This window comes from Cetorhinus maximus, chromosome 20 (assembly GCF_964194155.1).
Source record: "Cetorhinus maximus chromosome 20, sCetMax3.hap1.1, whole genome shotgun sequence".
In the NCBI taxonomy this organism is placed as follows: domain Eukaryota; kingdom Metazoa; phylum Chordata; class Chondrichthyes; order Lamniformes; family Cetorhinidae; genus Cetorhinus; species Cetorhinus maximus.
The window spans coordinates 17,395,540-17,415,866 of record NC_135898.1 but is presented as its reverse complement, the minus strand read 5'-3'; the positions used below and the strand labels follow the sequence as shown (position 1 = coordinate 17,415,866).

At 41.0% G+C, this 20,327-nt stretch overlaps 1 protein-coding gene across 1 annotated transcript; it reads right to left on the bottom strand.

Annotated features, from left to right (window-relative positions):
- Positions 1–1,925: 1,925 nt before the first annotated feature.
- Positions 1,926–20,062, bottom strand: LOC144694904 (MOB kinase activator 1A). The gene is made up of 6 exons (XM_078565648.1): positions 19,859–20,062; positions 13,896–14,062; positions 12,935–13,028; positions 7,625–7,758; positions 6,886–7,049; positions 1,926–5,790 (listed from the first exon to the last, which is right to left on the bottom strand). Exons 1-6 carry the CDS (start codon positions 19,870–19,872, stop codon positions 5,713–5,715), a joined length of 651 nt encoding a protein of 216 aa, XP_078421774.1. The 5' UTR covers positions 19,873–20,062; the 3' UTR covers positions 1,926–5,712.
- Positions 20,063–20,327: the final 265 nt, after the last annotated feature.

Genomic DNA, 20,327 nt, shown 5'->3' with positions numbered 1-20,327 from the left:
GCAGTGCTAATTATCTGGCAGTTTCTTTACCATATTCAATCCGATGCCATCCAGACTCAGTTTGACAATTTCAGATCGTAACGACCATGGTCATTGTTTCGAACTGTAGGTATGGTACTGGTTCTAGTGTTGCCCGTTACAGCTGTTCTATATCCATCTTTTGTTTCTTTACTTGTCCCATTACTTTTGTTTTCCTTGTACCATCATCCCTTTGGTTATTTAATCATTCTGTCATTACAGACTTACCCCTTTGTTCTTGCCCTCCCTCAACAGTTTTAAAAGAAATACAGAGCCTATGAAATTTCTGTCTTCAAGTGCAGACAAAGTTACTCATTTGGAATGTTAACTTGTTTCCATCTCTCTTTCTTCACAGATGTTGCCAGATGACCACCTGCAGCATTTTCTGTTTTTATTGTTTCTGCAACATGTCAGTATAGATATGACTGGGTCTCTTATTTAATCTGGGAATTTCTATTTCCAAGTACTAAGAAATTTCAATAAACAAACATTCTATTGAAAAGTTTATATATATATATTTAAAAAGCTACTACAAACCAATTAGTGTAGCTTTTCTCTTGCACAGTCTTCACTTTAAAAAGCAGGTCAAGCTAATCGATATCACTTTAATTTTAAAGCTGTTTCCCAAAATTATTACTTTTGAAGGAAAGAATCTATAAATAATACCACTCTTATACTGGATACTTGGAATTAGTAACTGATTTTCTTTCCAATTGTGAAAGGAAGAGCAAGTGCACAGAAGAAAGATTTTCTTTTGCCAAATATGAAATTATCACCTCTCTTTTCTGGATTGGTTAATTAGAATGCCTCACACCAATCCACAAAAGAGAGCCATCGAGAACTCCCAATACTAATCAGCCCATGGCCTGGTTTACCCCATCTCATTTAAGGAATCAGACACAACAAATGAGCCAAACTGCACATTGTATCCCGATTTCCACCAAACCTCAGGTCCCCTCTCAGTTGTGCTAGGTTGAAAGGGTGTTTTTGTGTTGTTAAAAGTCAAACAGTCCCACTGCAGCACTGTCAAAGATTTTACCTTTAATATTATAAATTGTCAACGTCACAACTTTGACAAAATAATCAGTGTTGTCAAATTGGATTTCTAAAGCACCAGAACATCATTTAATAAGAATTGAAGGGTCTCTGACTCTGAAGAGGCTCTGAAGAGTCATAAGGACTTGAAACGTTAACTTTTTTTTCTCTCCACAGATGCTGTTAGACCTGCTGAGTTTTTCCAGCATTTTCTGTTTTTGTCTCTGATTTTGCTTCCTAGTTGGAATAAACAAAGTCCTCAGATTCATGCCAATGTGCAGGAGATCTATAAATTGAAAGTTTGATTGTTTTAGCATGGGGCTAACCTTTGCAACCACCATCAAAAGGTCAAAGATTTGATAGTAAGTAGTCTTATGCGAATCAAAAAGCTGGAGATAGAAAAAACTATTTTAGCTCTTGGACACTTTAATACTGTGGGGAAGCAGAAAACCATGGCAACAGCACAAAGTTCAGTGCACAAATCTACAAACTATGTGACACTGTGCAGTCTTGGGGCGTCTACTCTGCAGCACCTCAGTCTTGCTTCAAATTATTTATTGGAATTGTGTCAGGAATTAATTTATTCTCAAAAACAAAATCTGTTACAAACACCAACAGGAGATATGGAAACTTACAGGGGTAAATGATTTAACATTAACTGAACTGGCCCACCACTAACAACCATTATCCATAAAGGCACAAACCAAAATGTAATATCAACATTTTCACATACGTAACTCAGCAAACTGGTTGCCCGGAAGGCATAATGCTAGACTGTAGTGCCACAACCAGAATTATCAATTTAAAACAGGAGGGATAGAACATTTTAACCATTTATTTATCTCAAAAATAGAATTGAATAAAAACACAGATGGCTTCAATCATTTTATTTGCACAAATTGAAATGTAAATTCAAATGTAATTTAGGTCTCATCATATATATGCACGTAGAAAATGAAGATTTATAAAGAACAAAAAGATTGCTGAAACAGGAAAAAATATTGCCAGCTGCAATGTTTGCTTTTTCTCAGTTCAAGAGTCAAGAATCTTGAGCTTTATCTGGTTTTGAAAGGATTGCCCAAAACTTTCAGGCCCAGCAACTTTCAAAAAAAAAGTTTCCACTGGTGATTCTTCTGAAAATGCCTGGGCAACCCTTAAATACCTGTTGTACTGATCCAGTAGTTCTATTTAGTGGTCACTGGTATGAATGCATCTTCTTCCAGTTCAAATGTTGTATTAGTTCATATAATGTGAGTTTTTTTTTGAACTCCACCCTTCCCAACAGCCTACCCAATCTGACTGCTTTCAAATAAAATTTGGAACTTAAACCAAATTTAGGTTGCCTCTTCTACATGGTTAAATAATCCAGGCTGGACCTTCAGACCACTTGCTTACAGGTACAGACAACATGCCACCAGTCAGACCATTTTAACAATAAAGTTATCTATCCACACACTAAAATTCAATAGCATACTTCACTGTAGAATGTTAGCTGCTTTTCCAAAAAAAAATCTTCACCATTGCAATGAGGTTCTGCCCTCTACTACTTGCCACACCATTGAGCACGTTCCAAAAAGCCGGTGAGGATTAATGTTTAGCATTAGATCTATATACCATCACAATTTCCTACAAGAAGAATTGGGTTTTTGAGATTGCTGTATTCCACTTCACAGTGTATTTCTGGCTCAATTTAGAGGACTTCAGGAGTAAAGCAATTGTAACTCTGCCTTCTTGCTTCAAGTATAGAATTCTACCATATGAAAAAACAGAATTGTATAAAAGTTGGCAACACCATATCAACATGAACCAAATTTATGTTTGCTAGTTATTTCATTACATGTAGAAAAAAAAGGTGCACACGGTCACCATTGATGAGCAAAAGATACAACCAATATCAAAGCATGCTCCTCCTTCAACTGTGATGTTTATCCTTTTCAAACTAACTCTTACATGTTGTATGTTATGAACATTTCTAAAATACAAATATTCAAGAGTAATTCATCTGCTGATTCACAGTAGTTAATGAATTGACAATTAAGAGTACACTATTTGAATTTACTGTTTTTTTCAGATTGCAATAAACCATAGTTTTATATACTGCAAGCGCAACTCTGGTCAAACAAATGTGCATTATTTCTTTATCAGGATCACCCTGTGCCCAGCAGGCATATATAAGCCTTAGAAATTACCCCAAACCAAAATTCAAAAGAGGCAAATGTCAAATACTTGCTGTCTGCTAGAAATACAGAAATCAACATTTATAATATATGATTTCAATGTAAAAAAAATGAGAATTCCTTTTTACCCAGACTTGGAAGGCAGGATTCAATTAGGGAGAGTATTTTACAAAACAAGTTTCTATCATTCATGGGTCAGAAATCCAATTATCTTGGATTGATTTGCTTTTGATAAGTGAGGAATCAGCTGATCTTGAACCATTGGAAAACTAATTCTCCCACCCTTCAACAAGTCCATTTCCAAATTCTATTCTAAACTACTTACCCTTACCCTCTTCAGTTACTTCAGCTGAAATTGGTGCAGAAATTTATTCTTGCATTTATCAGTGCCAAACATACATTGTGAATTTTCCATCTGGGCAAGTAATGATGACAACCAAACTAAGAGAAAAGGAAGGCCTTGGACAGGAGAATGCACTATAACCATTAGTGATAGCCATCCAGTGATTTTTCTAGACTTGGACACATTCTGATTCACAGACAATTTTCAAATTGGGAAGAACATGCTATCATAAAAATAAAACTCCACTTAACTTCAACTCTAAACTTTAAATTCAGCCCGACACTCTCCCTGCCCCTTTACTGTGCTAAACATCAAAACCAATTGGAAAAAAAATCACATCAACAGCGACTAGCAACATTTGAACAGGAGAATGCAACTTGGCCAAAATACCAAGACTGTTCAATTCTTCTCCACCATTATACAGGAAAACTACTTTGGAGTTTGTACTGCAGCAAAAGAAAGTTTGAAAATTCTTACGTCTGGCAGGTGGTTGTTTTCAGTAGTCACCAATGTTTGGACAATGATATTTAAAATAAAAATGGCATTTACTTCAAGCAAATTATTGCTAGTTTTTAAAAAAAAGTCCCCTTGCCCCATGACTATTTGCGAAAATGCAATCACAGGTTAAAAAGTTACATCCTGCTGCAAAGTTTCTTATTCACCATAAATGCATAAAAACTTTTTTAAAAATTCAATATTAAAGCATGACTGACCAAGTTTTGAAAAGTAGTCTAGTTAAGGCAACTGGGCACAGTCCCCAAAGTGCATCTAATAACATCAGAAATAAAGGCAACACAGTTTTCACAATATGCAATCGTACACGCTCTGTGTTATAATCCAAAACTGCAATTACGAGAGCCAAACCAAGTGGTGATTGCGAAATTCCAAAAAGTGGTCAGATGATGTGCCATCAGAAACCAAAACAATAAAAGCTTTAAATGAAAAGAGTGAATTCATACAATCATCAGCTGGTTACAGACAGTATATCAACAGCTCAGTACATGAAATTCATAGGGAATTTTTGGGTTTAAAAAAAAAATCAACTAGTGGTACTTTTCCTCCTGCTATGTGCTATCGCATCAATTTGTTTGAATTGTGACACTGTTCAAGCAAAAGATTTTAACATATGCCTTCAATTCAAAACCCATTACTTGTATGAAGCGATTGATTAAAGTTGTGAGCCAATTCTACTAAAAGTATAAAAGTACTAGAGTTGCCTTAAAAAATTTGCAGGTACTGTAAACACCTCACATAAAATCGAGGGTTATGTTAACTGTATTGCCATTACTGTACTGTCAATCTATGACATGGACAAAGATGCCTCACTAATGCCTAGCCAATTGTAACACCTATAATGTTGTTAGAGATAAGTGAATAAATGTATGTGTATGCACTGACAAAAGTATAAAATTGTTCCACTGTCTTTTTAATCCAAAAAGTACATTTAGAGACTGTGTACAATTAACTAGTCTACAATTAACTAGTCTATTTGCAGCATGAGCAACCTGCAGTCACACTGCAAATCAACCCATTTAAAACATACATTCAAACTGCACAAGTTCCAGTTTGCTTTTAGCTCAAAGACAAGAATCATGTTAGTTTTCCAACTTCCCTCAAATAAGAAGCAGAGGTAGGTGGAGCATGCAGAAACCAGGAATCCAGGCTACAAACCCATCAGTCAAGAATCCAAATGGATCAAACTAGTGCAGCAATAGTTTTCTTCTCCCTAAATGTCTTTAGCATACTTTGTCAACATATTTTAATAAATCCAGAGTATTTAACTATGCCAGTCACATATAGGAGAAAGAAAAATCAATACCGCAATATCCTTTATGAAAACATGTACAACATTTGGGCACCTTTGAACCTTTCAACGTGGTTGAATGGCAATGTATTTAGAACACTGACATAAGGCCAGAACCAACAGCTTATGGATTTGCTTTTCAAAAGTTATTCACACTAATATCAAAGTACCACTTTACACAATGACGGAGACAATGGATTTTTCCACAGAGCATGCTCACAATGATCACACATCATACTGTGTATGTGCAGGAAACAGGGGATCTTGAAGGTAGAAAAAGAGAAGCACTAAGATCACGCTGATGTGGAAAAAGGGTTTCAATCCTTTAAGAACACTCATCTGTCTTTTGATCCAAGTTTTTCAATTAGATCTTGGAGTGGAGCAAGCTCTTTCCTGTCAATCAGATTAAATTCCTGAAAAGGCAGGGGAAAAAAATTCAAGTCAGGAAGAAACTAGTGGATCTCTTATGCTTTTGTTGAGGGTTAACTGCAAATGAACTGAAAGGTAAGCTTGGAGATAGATGGCAGTGAAGAAATGAAACTGGAAGGCTTGACGCCTCAAAGCATTTGCTCCACCTGTGTTGAAATTTACGGATACTCATCTAGGTGCTATTACTATGAAGGACACTATTTTTCCAACTAAAACGTTTCACTCTCCAGCTCAGTTAAAACAAAAGCAACTCCCCTGGTACTGCTCTATTAAGTCACATGATGCAGTTTTGAAAACAGGAACATGGCACCATCTAAAACACATTTTTTCTGTTGCTGAAGTGTTGCTTGTGTGCCTTTAGGTGACCAAGTTGAATGGTTAAAAAAAGAGAAGTTCATTACGATAATGCAGACATTATGGCTCCAGCTGCATCTCCCGGGACAGCTCTTCCTATATGCAGCAAATGAGTGCCTTCCTCTCTTTATACCTTTCTAATAAAAAATGTGACATGAACGCTATTTTTTGGTGTTCTTGTAACTCTGGGTTGATTTAATATAGAAATACAACATAATGTGAGCAAAGTCAAATACGCAAGATAAAATCATGTTGTAAAGTGCCACAAACTGATTGGGCACAATGTCTTACTCCATTTGAGTATCACCTTTCTGACTCAACAGTAGATTTGCATTGGAATTGTTACGAACTGCAACAATTTCAATACACATCGTCAGACAATGAGAAAAAGAGAGGCTTAATGGAAAAGAGGAAACAAACAAGTTTTGGGGGTCATAAGGGGAAAAGTGCCTGCTTTTCTTGAATTGAAAAATCTACATGATTGAAAATATTGTACAATAAAGCTTTGGTTTGTACTGATCCTGTATCAGAAATTAAATCTGGGATTCATAATGACATTATGCCCCATAAACTTGTGTAATCTGCTCATTAGCCTGTAAAGTAGATTAACAAACTGCTCAATTTTCTAACTATTCTGTTACACAAAGGAGATGATTTTTAATAAAAAGTCAATTCCAAGCATCATGAAAAGAAGCAGCACTGATAGGTGATGCAGAACATACTACCTGAACAAAAAAAATGAAGTGCTTGAACGAAGTATTAAGATGGGCCTCTTCCTGGAGCTGCATCACAGAGTCAAAATGCTGGTGGTAAATGTGAGCGTAGACCCTGAACAGACGTTTCAGGATGGTCTTGGCCACAGACATGAAATTTTTAGGAAAGGGTACTCCTGCAATGAAAGAAAGTTATAATAAATTGAAACACTAAAAAGTTTAAAGGTTCAGATTGAAAATGAACCATGCTTTTGCATAGTTCAGACAAAACCTTCAATTTCAGGAAGCATCAGAACTTGAATACAAACATTAGCACCTAAAATCAATGAGTGAATAGGGAGAAGGTAGAACACGACTATGAAAGAAGCACATCGTCCAATTCTAGATCTGAAATGGACCATTGACAACTTCAAACTCTTCCATTGAAATAAGGAGACTTTCATTATAGGGAAGCATTTTTTTTTAAGTCCTCTGTCCCTACAAATGAAACAGCTGCAGTTCGCCATGATTTTATAGGAATTAGATGAGATCCATCACATGAAATGGAGGGGTGGGGATGGAGAAAAAAAGTGCTAAGCCTGGAACCTGGCAAACTGTGGCACAGACTGTTGAAGTACATTTCAGTGCGTCAGGCAAAAATTAAAACTGTCTCCTGATACTTGAAACATATCCTTTGCTTGGTTGATCATTCCTTATTTCCATTAGAATACATGGCTTTCTTTTCCAAAGCAGCTGAAACAAAATGGCTCACCTATCTTAGAAGGAAAGAGGGTCTCATCATCAAGCTGGTCTTGTACCCATGTCATCAGGTAATCAATGTATTTTGGAGCAGAACACTTAATTGGTTTTTTAATGTTTGTGCCATCAGCCCAATGGTATTCATATCTGTAACAAATAGAATCTTACAGTTACACTGTCTATTTAACCTACACTTTTAAGAGAATATTGGCCAAGCTAACAGTCTTCTCTTGTCCAAATCATTTAACATTTTTTTAAAATGACAATCTGAAAAGATTGCAAAAAACTAAATCTAACAGAAGAGAACCAAATGATCAAATGCAAATTCTATGATTCAATGCTTTGAAATATTCAACTTGCTCAATGACTCCATCCCAACTTGGTTCTGTAATTGGGTCACTTTTGTTCTTTGAAAAAAGGAAGTGAGACAAAAAGAGAAAAGGGACCATTGAAAGAAAAGCAAGAGGGAAAAGGAGCTCAGATTGAATAATCCTCATGAGATTTCAAACAAAATCATTTTCAAGCTTTACTATTTTTAGCCAAACTTATAATGAGTCCTTGTTTTGAACTAAACCAAGTTTCTATTTATTTCTTCCTGACTTTAGACCCCAATAATTGTGGCTGTGGAAATGTATCCTAATATGAATTACAAACTCCAGGAACAGGTGTTAAGTGAAGAATATAGGAGGGGGTTATGACTTAAATATAGGGATCACAGCTGTCATATCCAATTTAATGGAATCCAACTCCTTAGAGGGTGAGGCAAAGGAACAAAAAGGGGAAAAGCAAATCCAGTGTGAAGAAAGTGCAAAGTTAATGCAATCATGATTAAACACTCCAAAATGCTTTTAGCTTTTTAGTGATTATGTATTGCATTTACCAAATCAAAACAGTCTGTCTCTACAACTCCCATCTCTTTCACTAGGGCCCAATTAAAATGCAAGCCACAAGCTAAACATATGGTAAGATCTAACACGTGCACGTTAAAAAAGACATTGAAAAGCACCTTAGCTGAATAGACAATGTAGCACATGGTTTATGGTACATGGTAGGTTCTTTATGATGTCTCATGGTCTACAGATGGCTTGTCAAATAAATTTGAAGTAAAAATGATTCACAGCTTTCTGAAAGTGCATTTAAAAGTTGCATCTCACCCCATGCACAACATAAATTGTGTCTTGATTTAACAGGATTGGGACCGAAAAAAAATCTGAACTGATTTGAAAGATGAGGATAACCAAAATCTTTAGGTCCACACAGTTCAGAGATGAGCCCATAAAAATTCACTTGGAAGGTTTGAAAAAACTATTTTTTTGCTTTCCAGGCTTCCTTCATAACAGGGATTTTGAATATTAAATCCAGATTGTGATGGTTACTCATGTAGAATGTAGTTTTTTTTTTAAACCAATTTCAGTGCTGAGAACCAGCACAAGCCTGCTCATTTAACATGGATTTAAGTGAATCCAGACGCTATTTAAAATAAAATTTCTCATTTGGATAAATGCATGCATATTTGAGAAACTTGAACAAGAACAATGTGACTATCACCAAAAAGTTCCACCTTTTATTCTTCCCTAGGGTTCAAGTTACAGCCCAAATAATGTGAGTGAGCTAAATTTAACTTCAACTAATACATTTAAGTATTGGTAACCAAGGCCTTCATTAATTGTAAGGTTTTAGAAAGTATAAAATTTAGTTCAATCATCTGATTTTTTTCAAGAATATAATAAATTTCCATGCAATTCCCATGGTGGAAAGCAAGCTCAGTACTGCACACTTAGCAGGATGTCTCAGGTACAGTCACCCAGTTTCAAGATTCACAACTGTTGCTGGAAGCAGACTGCATTTGGGCTATTCCCCCCTCCACTCCACCTCCCCCCCCCTCCACTCCACCTCCCCGCCCCGCCTCCCCCCCCCCCCCCCACTTCCTCTCCCCCTCCCCCCCGCCTCCTCCCCCCCCACCCACCCACCTCCCCCACCCCACCCGCTCCACTCCACTCCACCTCCCCCCCACCCACCCCACTCCCTCCACCCCACCTCCCCCACCCGCTCCCACTCACTCCACTCCACCACCTCCTCCCCCCACTCACTCCCCATCTCCCCCCACTCCCTCCTCCCCCCCTCACCCCCCTCCATCTCCCCCCACTCCCTCCTCCCCCCCTCACCCCCCTCCATCTCCCCCCACTCCCTCCTCCCCCCCTCACCCCCCTCCATCTCCCCCCACTCCCTCCTCCCCCCCTCACCCCCCTCCATCTCCCCCCACTCCCTCCTTCCCCCTCACCCCCCTCCATCTCCCCCCACTCCCTCCTTCCCCCTCACCCCCCTCCATCTCCCCCCACTCCCTCCTCCCCCCCTCACCCCCCTCCATCTCCCCCCACTCCCTCCTCCCCCCCTCACCCCCCTCCATCTCCCCCCACTCCCTCCTCCCCCCCTCCATCTCCCCCCACTCACTCCCCCCCTACCCCCCTCCCCCTTCCTCTCACTCCCCCCCTCCCCCTTCCTCTCACTTCCCCCCCCTCCCCCTTCCTCTCACTCCCCCCCTCCCCCTTCCTCTCACTCCCCCCTCCCCCTTCCTCTCACTCCCTCCCCTCCCCCTTCCTCTCACTCCCTCCCCTCCCCCTTCCTCTCACTCCCTCCCTCCCCCTTCCTCTCACTCCCTCCCCTCCCCCTTCCTCTCACTCCCTCCCCTCCCCCTTCCTCTCACTCCCTCCCCTCCCCCTTCCTCTCACTCCCTCCCCTCCCCCTTCCTCTCACTCCCTCCCCTCCCCCTTCCTCTCACTCCCTCCCCTCCCCCTTCCTCTCACTCCCTCCCCTCCCCCTTCCTCTCTCTCCCTCCCCTCCCCCTTACTCCCTCCCCTCCCCCTTCCTCTCTCTCCCCCTCACTCCCCCCCTTCCTCTCACTCCCCCCCTCCCTCCCCCCCCTTCCTCTCACTCCCCCCTCCCCCTTCCTCTCACTCCCCCCCTCCCCCTTCCTCTCACTTCCCCCCCTCCCCCTTCCTCTCACTCCCCCCCCTCCCCCTTCCTCTCACTCCCCCCCTCCCCCTTCCTCTCACTCCCCCCCTCCCCCTTCCTCTCACTCCCCCCCTCCCCCTTCCTCTCACTCCCCCCCTCCCCCTTCCTCTCACTCCCCCCCTCCCCCTTCCTCTCACTTCCCCCCCTCCCCCTTCCTCTCACTTCCCCCCCTCCCCCTTCCTCTCACTCCCCCCCTCCCCCTTCCTCTCACTCCCCCCCTCCCCCTTCCTCTCACTCCCCCCCCTCCCCCTTCCTCTCACTCCCCCCCCCTCCCCCTTCCTCTCACTCCCCCCCCTCCCCCTTCCTCTCACTCCCCCCCCTCCCCCTTCCTCTCACTCCCCCCCCTCCCCCTTCCTCTCACTCCCCCCCTCCCCCTTCCTCTCACTCCCCCCCCTTCCTCTCACTCCCCCCCTCCCCCTTCCTCTCACTCCCCCCCCTCCCCCTTCCTCTCACTCCCCCCCCTCCCCCTTCCTCTCACTCCCCCCCCTCCCCCTTCCTCTCACTCCCCCCCCCTCCCCCTTCCTCTCACTCCCCCCCCCTTCCTCTCACTCCCCCCCTCCCCCTTCCTCTCACTCCCTCCCCTCCCCCTTCCTCTCACTACCCCCCCTCCCCCTTCCTCTCACTCCCCCCGCTCCCCCTTCCTCTCACTCCCCCCCCTCCCCCTTCCTCTCACTCCCCCCCTTCCCCCTTGCTCTCACTCCCCCCCCTCCCCCTTCCTCTCACTACCCCCCCTCCCCCTTCCTCTCACTACCCCCCCTCCCCCTTCCTCTCACTACCCCCCCCCCCTCTTCCTCTCACAACCCCCCCCCCTCTTCCTCTCACACACCTCCTCCCCCCCAATTTCGCAGTAGAACAACCACCCCCATTCGAGGGGGAGTTTTCAGATCTGAAATGTTGAGGTGACTGTACACATTAAATAAAATTATTGTAGGCCTTTACTTAAGAGGAAGCCAAGTATGGTGAATTGAAGAGGGAAAAGAAGAAGGAAAAAAAGCATATTTTGGGCAGTTCTGGCCACCACACTCTATCAAGGAAATATTGGCTTTGGAGGGAGTAGAGTGCAGATTTACCAGAATTATACCTGACTCCAAGGGTGAGATTAAAAGGAGAAAATACACCAACCAATTGTATTCCCTGGAATTTATAAGGCAAAAAAGATCTGATCAAAGTTTCAAGATATTAAGGGAAACAAAGAGGGGCAGATGGAGAGAAACTATTTACACTAATTAGGAATCTAGGATTAGGGTGCATTAGACTTTCAGCATTGAAATTAGGAAACACTTCCAAACATAAAGGGTGGTAGAAGTTTAGAACTCTGTTCCTCAAATAGCATTTGACGATAGGTGAATTATAAATTTAAAAGTGGGATTGATAGATTTTCTTTATGTAAAGGCATTAAGGGATTTGGGGTAAAGGCTTTTATGAAGTTAGGTCCCAGGTCAGCCATGATCTCACTGAATAGCAGAATAGGCTCAAGGAGCTAACTGGCCTATTCCTGTCCCTATTAGAAGCAATTGGAGGCTTGCAAGTGTAAGTCCCTCTGTTTTATGCTGTTCCTAAAAAGTGACCACAGATATAGAACATCAGGGCTGATGACTTCAAACTTGCTTAGCAGTTATGTAGGAGCACGTCTCCATCAATGCAGGCTCCTCAAACAGTGGCAGAAATCCCTACAGTCAGGAAGCCACTGAGCTATTCAGGGTATTCTGAACTGATGCACACTGATGTTTCATATATAGCAGTCATGGGACCATGTTGTGATGTTACTCGAGTTACCCAGTTGACAGAGACCATTCATCTGATCAGAAGAATTAAACTTTTGTAGAAACATCACAGTTAAGTTCTTTGGAGTAGGATGGAGGAAGAGCAGGAAGGAAGTGTGAAATAAAAAGCACTCGTGGTGCTTACCACTAGTATTAAGGTTTCAGTTTTGCATTTGATGAACATGTGCATTTACTCCAAGTTAATGTCAGGCACAAGATTAAAGTTTGTTTTGTACCTGACTTATTAATATCTTAGTTTCTGAAGATGTGCATATTTAAGCCAAATAGACTACATCAGCAAACATGCTTATTTCACAACTAGATTTTTAAAATTCTGCTTAAACTTCCAAGTCATCTTTTGACATGTCATTCCTTTCTTTGTCACTTAATTAAAGGCAAGTTTGGGCTCGAGAGTCATTTCATCTCAAGACACCGGGAAGAATTTTATAGTCAAACTGATATTTCTGGCACGTAGTCACCATCAACCTTCCCATATCTAGCCATTTCTGTGAAATCTTCATTTGTTCTGTGCAGAGGACCTTTCCTACCTTGGTCCTGCTGACATAACAGGACAGCTTTGCTCTGTACAGAACTCTGTTATTGTTCCATATAGCATGTTGATTTGGTTGAAGAAGTCAACAGCTAAAAAGAAAAGAAATAACCACAATTAAAGGTTAGTTTTCACTGTAGTTTGCAGGCCATGTTGTAGTTATCACTGATGTACATTTCAGGCCCTGTCCAATTTTAAAACCAATTCATAGAAAATATCAAAAATAAATAAATTGTTATAAATACCAGGAATAACCTCTCACTTGGCATGCATAACATTTAACTTCATTAAAATTAACTTATTCTTCCAAAACAATTGAACACATTTTCTTTAAGGGAGTTGGGGGTGGGGGTGCAGGGGAGAAAGAGAAGTATAGGCAAACAGAAAGAAAAGGGTCTCAAAACAATTTTGGGACTCTTGGCAGGCTGAGTAATGGAGAAAAATGTGGCCAGCACAAAACAAAGGTGAAGAATGAGTCTGAATTTCACAGAAGTTTAAAAAGAAAATGACAAAAAAAGATCTGTGGAAGTTATGCAACTGCCATTTGAAAGGTTTAACTGTATTTTGACTGCGGGGTTATTTTTGAAATTCACCTCAATAAGTTAAGTTACATCTTTGCTTAAGCATTTAAGTGGAAAATCAAAGCCATCTGTAAAGTTAGGATGATATAAAACAACTACTTGCATTTAAAAAACATGTTTAACACAGTCTAATGTTGCAAAGCACTTCACAAGAGCATTAACAAAAGTGGACACCAAAGTGCATAAGGAGAAATTACAACAGTTGGACAAAAGTTCAAAGTGGTAGGTTTTAAGGAAAGTCTTAAAAAGAGATGTTTAGGGAGGGAATTGCAGAGTTTAGGGCTGAGGCAGCTGAAGGTATTCACCAATGCTGGGCAATGGAAAGATAGAGGGGGATAGAGTAGAAAGACAGACAAAATCCAAGTTTGAAAGACTTACTATTAACGGCAATCCATTCATTAAGATCCTCTCCTTCTGGTAACATAACAGCCTGGCGAAGGTTACCACTGCCCAAGGTTGCTTCAGCATGTTTTAGCAGTTCATATTGATGTGACCCCTCTGGAATGTTCTTTTTCGGTTTGAAAGTTCTGTTATTTCGAACCCCACTAGATTGTAAGTAAATCATTCATTACTAGTGATCCATCACAGCAAGCGCATGATTTTTTTGCAGAGGGGGGTGGGGGGGGGTGGTAGTGCAATGAGTGAGAGAATGGAATTATACTTTTACCCTAAAGAGGCTGGTTTACTGCACAAGATTATGAGGTTTTAAACTCGATTTAAGTGCTCCTGTGATATCATAATCCAAATATGAAAGTTTACAAACTTTAGAACAGAAGGAATTGAACAATATTTTCTTAAAATTCCTATGTGTTTCATTTGTGAAATACCAACCCTATTTTAAATAGTTTGACCAACAGTGAGCATTGTTAGCTGAATCGCTGAAATGACACAAACTGAGCCAAGATGTACAGCTGTCAACTAACATCAATGATACACAAGACAGGCAGACAACATTACCATGGTCAGCCCCGCCCAAACAAAATAGCACAGGCCTCAATTAAATGTTCTATCATGCCAAAAACGTGCCTTCGCTTTGACCCAAAACAAAACCGATCAGTGAATTGATGAGCCATTCCGTGTAAGCATTCCACTGTTGCTTGTTGCAGGATAAGCTGTCACACAAACCAGTGTGTAAACAAGAACTGGAGATCATTAAAAAACTGCTGCATCCTGAGCAAATGTGATTGCTAGACTCAGCAGGCTGCCAACTCTTATTAGAGTTGGCACCCTCAGAAGATTGGTTATAGTATACAAGGACATGACTTATTTGAAAAGCATGCAGACACCCTAGAATCAGTGATATTACTATGACCACAAGTACACTGCTTAATATCCCCATTTGTTCTTAGATGAATTACATAGGATATACAGCACAGAAAACAGGCCAGTCAACCCAACCAGTCCATGCCAGTGTCTATGGTCTGCTTGAGCCTCATCCCACCTTTCCTCATCTAAATCTTTCATCGCAAGTCTCGACTGTATTCCATTCTCCCTCAAAAGCTCACCTAGCTTCCCCTTAATTGCACCTATACTTCTTGCTTCAACCACTCCCTGTGGTAGCCAGTTCTAAATTCTTGCCAGGCTTCTTCTGAATTCCTTACTGGATTGCTTAGTGACTAAATAGCAGTATCCTGCGATTGAAGCAGCAAGTCTACCTCTTATGTCAACTGATTTCAGGTTAAAAAGGAGCATTTTCAAAAAGGTCAACAGTGCAGGTCCAGAACAAAAAAGTAGCCCTGGCCAATAGATGCAGCTCAACCATTAATAAACTTGCTGAAGCAGGCAGTGAAATTCCAGAAAATGGATGATGCATACAGAAATTCGAGAAGATCCTTCAGCTACTCCCTTAAATTATATCAGGTACCATATTTCAGTGCTCCAGCAGGGATAATAATCAATTACAGAATGGTTTTCGCACTACAGTTGTGAAGAGAAAACAACCTATAACCGACAGAAGGATGATACAGAGAAGAGATTTCAAAATTTAGTGGAACAATTGCCACAAAGAGAGAAGGGAAGCAAACTCAAATACTCAAAAGCAGTTCCTTCAGCCAGGGAATGGTGTGCATAATATGGGGTGGTGCAGCAACAACAAAGGCAATAAAATGTTTGCTTAGTGAAGTCACGACTAATATCAGCAGTAGCAGTTGGGACATTACAAAAACAGAAAATGCTGGAAAAACTCAGCAAGTCTGACAGCATCTGTGGAGAGACACAAGTTGACGTTTCAAGTCCGTATGACCCTTCATACGGACTTGAAACGTCAACTTGTGTCTCTCTCCACAGATGCTGTCAGACCTGCTGAGTTTTGGCAGCATTTTCTGTTTTTGTTTCAGATTTCCAACATCCGCAATATTTTGCTTTTATCTTAGTTAGAACATTACATTTGGCCTTGCTACCCCTGGGATAAGGAGGAGTCAAATATACATCAGGATTCAATATCTCGACTTGCAAATCAGTGATTCCTGTTGTCAAGGGCAAGTAACTTGGGCAGAACCATGAAGACTCAAATCTCCTGCTCCCCTGTCACATCCAAAGTCAAGTAGACTATTGATAGACACTATTGAAGAATTGGCCCTTTGAGGTCATATTTGAAGGTGAAGAGGTTGGGAAGGCAGGCAAGATTGTGCAAGAAAATATTAAACTAATTGCAGAGTCAAAAAGACATTTATTTCATATTATTATTCAATCACTTGAAAATGTTTGTCCAATTTGCAATAGAAATAATAATGATTATACAAAAGTCAGTGCAGCATACAACAAAAGGTTTCCCCATGCCCATATAATCATGAGTGTGGGCAGAGCTGTTCACAGAAAGGTACTCAGCATCTCTGGGATAAAGAGATGGGAGTGAAAAGAGAAGTAACTGTTAACTGCCTGTTGCTGGAATTTGAGTGATGTGGAATTAAGTGCCAGAAAGAAATTAAGTGACCTGCAGGGCCATCACTACAGTTGAACTACATACCATTGCTCACTGTCTCAGTTCTCAGTAGGATCCTCTGCTGTCAGGAGAGAAAAGTATAAAGAAATACGACAAACCAAACTATTACCTTCGTAAATCAAACTAAGCACAAAAATTCTCTACAAATCTGCAGGTCAATGTCCTTGTTTGTCTTCAAAGGTAAAGATGGCTATGTTCAGTATCTGGCGTGCTTGGTAAAGTAACTTTCAATGAGTTTTACCAATATCTTGTATCCACCTTTTCATATTTGCCTATGCAAATGATGTGAGCAACTGAAGAAAGATGTTATGTTTGTGTTGCAGCTGAACAGTACATAGCTGACTGCTAAGGCTGATCTGTGCTCAAAAGGTTCTGCTGCGAATTGGACAAGGTACCACAGATGATTGAGTTTTGGACAAGTTCTGGTTCAGATTTTCCTCTCAACCTCTGATATGCGCTTGTTTTCAAAGAAGGCTGAACTGTTTTTTTTCCAAATTTGGTTGCACCATGTAATGGTCCTGGGCGAGCTTCTCCCAGGACTCAAAGTCAATATCAAAACTCCAAAGTGAAGCCTTCAGTATGTCCTTGTAGTGCTTCCTTTGACCACCATCAGAACACACTCCAGACTTACGGTCTCCATAGAAGATTCACTTTGCTAAGCATGTGTCAGGCATTGTGGCTACATGACCAGTCGACTCACTTGTGACAGTCTCAATATGGTGTGGCTGATTGGCACAATACTAATGTACTTGCTCAGGCAAGCCAGGTTGCTGGGAAGTATAAATTATACACCTCAGCAAGTAAAGGAAGCTCATGTAAACACATTAGATATATATATTTTGTATTTATATGATGTACCCCTCACATAGCACATCAATACAAGCTATCCTACAGGGAGATGGCAGTGCAGTGGTCATGTCACTGGACCAGTAATCCAGAAGCCCAGGCTCTGGGGACACAGGTTCAAATTCCACTTACAGTAGCTGGTGGAATTTAAATTCAATTAATAAATCTGGAATATAAAGCTAGTCTCAGTAATGGGGACCATGCCCACCATCAATTGTTGTAAAAACCCATCTGGTTCACTAATGTCCTTTAGGGAAGGAAATCCACCGTCCACCTACACGTGACTCCAGACCCACAGCAATGTGGCTGACTCTTAACTGTCCTCTGAAATGGCTGAGCAAGCCACTCAGTTCAAGGACAATTAGGGATGGGAAACAAATGCTGGCCTTGCCAGTGACACCTACATCCCATGAAAGATTAAAGGCAAAAATAAAAGCAAAACTTAACTCTGCACAGCTCAAGTTTCCATCATCAGGAGCATTTACTTTGCGATAGGTTATCTGGGCAGTTACACAATTTGGTTAAGATAAAGTCATAATCACTGAATACTCAATCATGACATTTCCAAAAATAAATAATGCTCCAGTGTCCAAGAAAAATTTGTCTTGGTGGCGAGGAAGGAAAGTGGAAAAGAAGAGAAATGTTGTGGCAAAATGGCAGGTCTTGCCCAACACAAAGCTGATTCTTAAGTATCTGCAGCTAATCTACTTTACTGACTACCGTGCGACTTATTCAAGTCATTTCAACCAAAGTGGGTTATGTACAAGCTGCAGTATGCTGAAAAACACCACGAGAACAGCCTAGCCTTTAGAAGCACTACATTTTAAAGAGAGCACCTCATTTTTAGTAAAGCTGGTGTCTTGTATAGTTATCTATTCAGTCAAGCACCTGCTATGGCAAACAATGTGAGCTGAAAATCAAACAAGTAATTCAAAGACTGCCATCGTTGGACAGACCTTTCAGATGATTATCTCCTGACCTGCACAAGCCCAACATTCTTTGGCCTACACACATAGATGATTTGAGCTGATATCAAACAGCATTCCGAATATATGTATTAAACAAGAAACAGTCCAACAGTTAAAACCTGCAACCTGAAATCGTTCAAACGTTTCAGATAACCATTTATACTTAACACTCAATTCATAAGATATCAAATGCAGTCCTATTACAATCTTATAATGATGCCACTTCATTATTTACAATTCTAATTAAAGCACGCATAGAAACAATCCTATGTTCAGTTGCAACACAAGTGTAATATATTTCTTCAAGTTGCTCACACCATTTGCAAAGGCAAATATGAAAAGGTGAATGCCAGAAATTGGTAAAACTCATTGAAAATAAAGTAACTAGAAAATCACCGCATTTTGTAAATTTCAGGAAGTAGACCAGGTGACAGAACTGAAACCTACACAATGGTTTCCCTTCCAAGCAAAGGCAAAGAGAAAATGAAGGAAAGAAGCAGGTGACTTTAAAATATATTTAAATCAATAAATGACACATGGAAAATACGAATTTGAGCCTGCTCTGCCATTCAATACGGCCATGGCTGATCTGAATGCGGCCTTAACTCCACTTTCCTGCCTGCCCCTCATAACCCTTGACTCCACTCCCTGTAAATCAAAAATCTGTCTAACTCAACCTCGAATATATTCAATGACCCAGCCTCCACTGGTCTCTGGGGTAGAGAATTCCAAACACTAAACAACCCTCAGAGAAGAAATTCTTCATCTCAGTCTTAAATGGCAGACCCCCTATTTTGAACTGTGTCCCCTAGTTCTAGATTCCCCCAAAAGGGGAAACATCCTCTCAGCATCCGCCCCGTCAAAGCCCTCAGAATCTGAGAACTTTCAAGAAGATCACCTCTCATTCTTCTAATCTCCAATGAGTAGAGGTTCAACATTTCTCCATAAAACATCCCCTTCATCCCAGGCAATACAAAACAGAACTAAGAGTGGCAATTGGCAAATTAGGCTATTAGGTGGCGGGGAAAGGGAAGCTCTTGTAAATACGAGGCTAACACACTCAAATGTGAGATTCTAAGCAACTCTTCCATCCGATGTCTTGCCAAGGGCTGAAATCAAAAGCTCAGTTCCAAACCCATCCTAGTTAGTAGGGTAGAGCAATCCTATAGTAGGGTCAGTTCATCAGTTTAGGTTTATAGTGTTTTAAAAATGTGTATATTTTTTAATCATAATGTGGTAGCGATGAAGTGAATGTCGAGATCAGGTCTATATATATATATATATGAAACAATTTGAACAAGATAAAATTACAATACTTGTGTCTTTTTAAAAAAAGAATGCGGGAGTAGGTTTAAATAGCATAGGCACCAATCCAACAGCAGATGCGCCTCAGGCTACATTAACTGGCGAGGCGATCGCGCGAAAAGAAAAAGCAGCGGGTTTCATCAGTGGAGCAACAAAAATCAGATAGAGATGGAAAGGAAACCCAAGGCCTATAAGGCCTAAAGTTGCCACAGGGTAGAAACGAAACAGGAAGAATGGAGGAGCTCAGCCCAACTGAGTCACATCTGCCCACAGATACTTACAAAAGGAAGCTCATTTTCTTCTAATTTACTCCACTCAAAAAAAGAAGAAAATATGGGTTAAAGAATAACTCGCAAAGACATTACAGTCCGAGCCCCTTTAGGAAGAGAAGAATTCCTTCAATCGACAACTCATAAACCAGCCCACGGCAACAAAAAAAAACTTGATTAACTCTCCTCTACAGGCAGGGAAATCTTGCGAGATCGACCTCAGCGCGTCGTTATGCAGATGAGGCGAGAGGATGGACAGCCGCCACAGCCAATCACCGATCGAACCACTCGCACATAACGGTCAAAATTACCTTTAAGCCAATCGCAGGAGGCGGCGGGCGGGCCGGCTATATGGAAAAAATAAACTGTTTGCTTTTTTTAAAAAGTATATCAATTTCAGCATCTTCCACTACATTATATCTCGCTTGAACTAAGAGAGCCAAGCAAAACTTACGCGAGGTGTTTTTCTGCAAAAAACACG

Bases quoted from the DNA above. Each gene is read 5' to 3' on its own strand.
- LOC144694904 (XM_078565648.1), bottom strand. The intron at 7,050-7,624 runs GTGAGCCATTTT...CTTTCATTGCAG, and splicing joins CCTCTTTCCTTCTAAGATAG to GAGTACCCTTTCCTAAAAAT. The intron at 5,791-6,885 runs GTAGTATGTTCT...CTGCCTTTTCAG, and splicing joins ACTTCATTTTTTTTGTTCAG to GAATTTAATCTGATTGACAG.